General features: G+C 47.4%; 1 protein-coding gene across 1 annotated transcript in view; it reads right to left on the reverse strand.

Annotated features, from left to right (window-relative positions):
- CHRD (chordin) overlaps positions 1-1,896 on the reverse strand; it is a 65,183-nt gene extending 63,287 nt beyond the window's left edge. Inside the window, exon 1 of the mRNA XM_063131432.1 lies at positions 1,801-1,896. Within this exon, the coding sequence (XP_062987502.1) occupies positions 1,801-1,830 (30 nt within the window). The 5' untranslated portion in view covers positions 1,831-1,896. The remainder of the gene's footprint in view (positions 1-1,800) is intronic.
- Positions 1,897-6,000: the final 4,104 nt, after the last annotated feature.

The following is a 6,000-nucleotide window of genomic DNA, read 5'->3' on the forward strand; positions in this document are numbered from 1 at the left end:
CTTCCAACTCTGCTATTCTATGATTCTATGATTCCCCATCCCAGTCCTGAGCAAAAGCCCTGCAATGCCCTCTTCCTGCAAGGAGGACCAACATCTATAGCAGATTTACTACAGGGAATTGCTTTGGGAGTATATCATGCAGCAAAGTACGTGCCAGAGTATTTTAAACCACTGCAGATGGGAAACATGTAAACAAGTTCAAGGCGCAGACAGTTCCCCCAATAAATTGCAATTGCAAATGCAGAATTTATTAGATTTGTGTTCAACAATCTCCTTATTTATGTGCTTGTTTATACCCTGTTATCTTAATTATTTTTTTACAATGGTACAAAAGGCAGCTTATGCAAAATATAAGAACGAAACGACAACATAACGGGTTCAATCCAGGCCTAGGGCTCAGTCCTATGTATGTTTAGACTGAAAAAAGTCCTATAACTCACAGCATTCCTCAGCCAGCTATGGGGAATGCTGGTTGGACAATACTGGAAGTTGTAGGATTTTTTTTTCTGTCCAAACATGCATAAGAGTGAGCCCTTAGTCATACTTAGAGAGTTTACTCTTCCCAGTAGACCCATTGAATTCATATTGAAGTTAGACATATTGTAAGTCCCATTGATTTCAATGGTTCTTCTCTGGATCCAACTCAATAAAAAACACACAACCTAAATATAAAAACGAACAAATTAACAGAGACACTAACAGATAAAATGGGTTGATGGGAGTGAATTAGGGTCACCTAATTATATTAATTTCCTACCTTGCTAATGGTGGAGTCAGACATGGGCTGGGTTCACACAACCTGACAAGCCAAAGAGGGTAGAACCATGTTGCTGAACCATGGGTGGTTGTTGAATTGTGGGTTGCTGTATTTTATCATCTGTATTCTATTGTTTGGTATTGTATGATTTGGATTGGGAACCGGACAGAGAGCTTCAGGTATAGAGTGGTATAAAAATGAAATTAATAATAATAATAATTAATTAAATAAATAAAATGGGGCGGGGGGAATCTTCCGTTGACACCAATGGACACTTAGGGTTCTGGGGAATAGTTCTGGGACTATTCCGCAGAATATGAGCCAACAGTGTGATGTGACTGCAAAAAAAGCAAATGGTATTTTGGGCTGCATTAATAGAAATATAGCTTCCAAATCGTGCGAGGTACTGGCTCCCCTCTATTCAGCCCTAGTTAGGCCTCATCTTGAGTATTGCATCCAGTTCTGGGCACCACACTTCAAGAAGGATGCTGACAAGCTGGAGGGGGTTCAGAGGAGGGCAATGAGGATGATCAGGGTTCTGGAAACAAAGCCCTATGAGGAGAGACTGAAAGAACTGGGCAGGTTTAGCCTGGAGAAGAGAAGATTGAGGGGAGACATGATAGCACTCTTCAGATACTTAAAAGGTTGTCCCAGAGAGGAGGGCCAGGATCTCTTCTCGATCCTCCCAGAGTGCAGGACACGGAATAATGGGCTCAAGTTACAGGAAGCCAGATTCCGGCTGGACATCAGGAAAAACTTCCTGACCGTTAGAGCAGTACGACAATGGAACCAGTTACCTAGGGAGGTTGTGGGCTCTCCCTCACTAGAGGCCTTCAAGAGGCAGCTGGACAACCATCTGTCAGGGATGCTTTAAGGTGGATTCCTGCATTGAGCAGGGGTTGAACTCAATGGCCTTATAGGCCCCTTCCAACTCTACTATTCTATGATTCAATGACCAGAGCTTTATGGGCTCAGGTCTAACAACACCTGGTTCTCTTCCCATACCTGGAAAAAAAGGTAAAGAAACTCAGAATTATACTTACTGGTTCGCAGGAGCACACCACACAATGCATGATGCCAAAGGGCTCCCCCAGGTCAGGATGCCAAGTGTCCTCCAGAGCGTAGAATCTGCCACCGAAAGAGCAGCCTGCAAGGGGGGGGGGGAGAGTCTTGAGTGCTCCTGAAAATCCCAATTGAAGCTGAGTCCATCCAGCCCAATACTGACTGGCAGTGTCCCCCAAGGGGCAAAGGACTTTCTCAAATCTGCTGTGTGAGGTCCTCTGTCCTGGAGATGCTGGGGCTTGAACCTGGAAGCATGTGCTTGCAAAGCAGGTATGCTGGTCCCTCAAGGCCCATGTGCCCCAGTCATACTTCTCTGTGCCATGCCAATATGTAGGGATACAGGGCACTGCCTTCAGCATTTTCTACTCTGACTGGCAGCATCCCTCCAGCATCTAAAGCAGAGCACATTCTTTCTCTATCACCTGCTACCTCATCTTTTAATTAAAACAAGAAGGGGAGGGGCTTAACCATGCAGTGGAAGCTGGTGACTCCGATGTCAGTGGGGCGGTGAATCTGCTCCGGGTTTCATTCAGAGAGCCAGTGTGGTGTTGGGACTAGAGTGTTGGACTGGGAGTCAGGAGGCACGGGTTGAATCCCCACTTGGCCAGCGAAGTTCCCTGGGTGACTTTGGGCCAGTCACAGACTCTCAGCCCAACCTACCTCACAGGGTTGTTGTTGTTGTGAGGATAAAAATGGAGAGGTAGAAGGTCATGAACGTCGCGTTGTGCTCCTCGGAGGGAAAAAGGTGGGATGGAAGTCCAATAAACAAATAAAGGAGCTGTCGATCAAGCAGATAGCTCCTTTAGAGTTATCTGTACAGCACCATGTACACTGATGGTGCTATATAAATAAATAAATAAATAAATAATAATAATAATAATAATAATGACTGAAACCTGGAGTGATTTCACCGCCTTGCTGACATCGGAGCCACCAGCCTCCACTGATTCTACCCCTGCCTGTGTAGCCCCCCTCCCTTCCTCTTACCTTATTTCATAGAATCATAGAATAGCAGAGTTGGAAGGGGCCTACAAGGCCATCGAGTCCAACCCCCTGCTCAATGCAGGAATCCACCCTAAAGCATCCCTGACAGATGCTTGTCCAGCTGCCTCTTGAAGGCCTCTAGTGTGGGAGAGCCCACCACCTCCCTAGGTAACTGATTCCATTGTCGTACTGCTCTAACAGTCAGGAAGTTTTTCCTGATGTCCAGCTGGAATCTGGCTTCCTTTAACTTGAGCCCGTTATTCCGTGTCCTGCACTCTGGGAGGATCTAGAAGAGATCCTGGCCCTCCTCTGTGTGACAACCTTTTAAATATTTGAAGAGTGCTATCATGTCTCCCCTCAATCTTCTCTTCTTCAGCTGAGAGATTTCTTGATCTCTCAGCTCCACACAAGATTTGATCACCTCGTTGTTCTCCAATTCACTTCCCTGTTTTGGATAGCTGCTATAGAGCTACCTTGGATAGCTCATTTAGAGTTCTGACAGGTTCTGACTGAAACCCGGAGTGGATTCACTGCCCTACTTGACTTCAGAGCCACCAGCCTCCACTGTCTCCATATAAGCCAATCCCTTTCCCTTGCAAGTTGTGGGGAGTGCAGATTTTTCATGACTCCACCCCACTACAGCTGCCAGCAAACTCCCCTCTAAAGCCATGGGGGTCCCTCTGACCCTGCAAAGTTTCATCCTGATTCCTGTAGGGTGACGATTTGAAGAGGAGGGCAGGGCTCCTGCATCTTTAACAGTTTCACAGCAAAGGAAATTTCAGCAGGTGTCGTTTGTAGGCATGCAGCACCTGGTGAAATTCTTTCTTCATCACAACAGTTAAAGCTGCAGGAGCCCTGCCCTCTCTGGCTAGAGTAACCAGATACAAAAGAGGGCAGGGCTCCTGAAGCTTTAACTGTTGTGATGAAGAGGGAATTTCACCAGGTGCTGCCTGCAAACAAATGACACCTGCTGAAATTCCTTTTTCAGTACAACAGTAAAAGATGCAGGAGCCCTGTCCTCCTTTCCATGTGGTCACCCTAGATTCCTGCAGCCCTCCACATCCTCCCCACTGCTTTCTATGTATGTACGTTTTACAAGGCTTCATTTGAACTGAGACACACCCAAGAGCTTACCCTTCGAACCTGTTTCCATTGTGGAGGCCACTGTATTGTTCAAAGAGTGCCTTTGGCCACGCACAGAGTGCATATTCCCTAAAAGTGATGAAATACAGTGCGTGCACATGCACCCCCACATCTGGAATCAGTAGTCAGAGGGACTACTTGCATAGAGTGTGTCATATAGTCAGCTGATTTTCAATTGGCATGTTTAGTCAGAAGTAAGCCCTACAGTGTTTAATCTGATTTACTCCCAGGTAAGTGTGCATAGGAGTGCTGTCTCAGGTTCCAGCACCTCTCCTTTTCAAAATGACACATTACAGTTCCCCAACACGGCACTGTCCAGATGCATTGGCCCACAACTCCCATAATCCCCAGGCAGCATGGACAGTGGGTAGATATGATAGGTGTTCTAGTCCGACTCATCTAGAGGATGGGAGATTCGGAAAGGCTGTACTACATGCTCTATCTTGCGTTTGTGACTCGCTCTATGCAACCTATGTCAACGTGTTGCCATGATTGCAGTGATTCATCTCTCCAGGGCCTTCGACCACCCCTGAACATGGATCTTTTAGAGAGGATGAACAAGAAGACAGGTCCCTGCCCCACAGAGCTTCCACATCTAACATTCCAAGGCAGTTTTGGTGGGGCATGGCATGGCGTGACAGGGCGGCGGGGGAAGCAACAGAAGAAGGGGGACAAATGGTGAAAATAAACTGGCCACAAACGTACATTCAGTCAACTTACACGAACTTAAGCCATTTCAGTAGCTCAGTTGGGGTGTCCTCCCTTTCCTCCAAATCCCTCCCCACCCTTCAATTTCTAAAAACGACTCTGGAGTTAACATCGCATCAGAAGTCCCCCCTTTCTGTTCCTGGAACTGCAGATCCGTCAGAACTGGTGGGGGAGCTGAGTCCCTGTCACTGAATAACTATTGAAAGTAAAAAAAGAAAAAAACCCCAAACTTCAATATTTTGTTGCTGTTTCATTTTTAAATTGGATTTAAAATTAATATAGGATTTTATAAACTTTTACACTGAAATAGAAGTGCAGAGCTTGTGTTGTCAGCCACCTGGGGAAAGCTACAGTCTGGAAAGGGGGCTAAGAAACACATAAAATTAAATAAAATTGAAAGTGGCGGGGGTGAGTGAGTGGGGGATGAGTGGATAGATGTATGAGTGAGTGGATGGGTGAGTTGTTAGTTGGCTGAGTGGATGGTTGATTGGTTGGCTGAGTGGATAGGTGAGTGGATGGTTGATGGGCTGGCTGAGTGGATAGGTGAGTGGATGGTTGATGGGTTGGCTGAGTGGATAGGTGAGTGGATGGTTGTTGGATTGGCTGAGTGGATAGGTGAGTGGATGGTTGTTGGATTGGCTGAGTGGATAGGTGAGTGGATGGTTGTTGGATTGGCTGAGTGGATAGGTGAGTGGATGGTTGTTGGATTGGCTGAGTGGATAGGTGAGTGGATGGTTGTTGGATTGGCTGAGTGGATAGGTGAGTGGATGGTTGTTGGATTGGCTGAGTGGATAGGTGAGTGGATGGTTGTTGGATTGGCTGAGTGGGTAGGTGAGTGGATGGTTGATGGGTTGGCTGAGTGGATAGGTGAGTGGATGGTTGTTGGATTGGCTGAGTGGATAGGTGAGTGGATGGTTGTTGGATTGGCTGAGTGGATAGGTGAGTGGATGGTTGATTGTTTGGCTGAGTGGATAGGTGAGTGGATGGTTGATGGGCTGGCTGAGTGGATGGATGAATGGGTGGATGAGTAAGTGGGTGGATGGAAGGGCGTTAGCAGTTTCAGCCCAACTCGTTCACTCAACTCCCGCATCACCCAGAGAACACTTCTAGCAACAAGTCTGGGTGGGGGCATCCAGGGACTCGGAGGAGCCAGATGGCAGCTGCAAGCAAGTTATAGGCTGCGGCGAGGAACTTTTCTTTTCACGCCAATTTCGTCTCCGCTGCTGCTGTTGCCGCTTCCAATGCCAGCTGCCTCCTGTTGCACGTTGACACCGCTCAACCCCCCCCCCCGTCTCGCTCACGCCCAGCAACGGGCATTCCTCCACCGCCTGTCCCCCCAGGCCGGC

The sequence above is a fragment of the Elgaria multicarinata genome, chromosome 8 (genome assembly GCF_023053635.1).
Source record: "Elgaria multicarinata webbii isolate HBS135686 ecotype San Diego chromosome 8, rElgMul1.1.pri, whole genome shotgun sequence".
Lineage (NCBI taxonomy): Eukaryota > Metazoa > Chordata > Lepidosauria > Squamata > Anguidae > Elgaria > Elgaria multicarinata.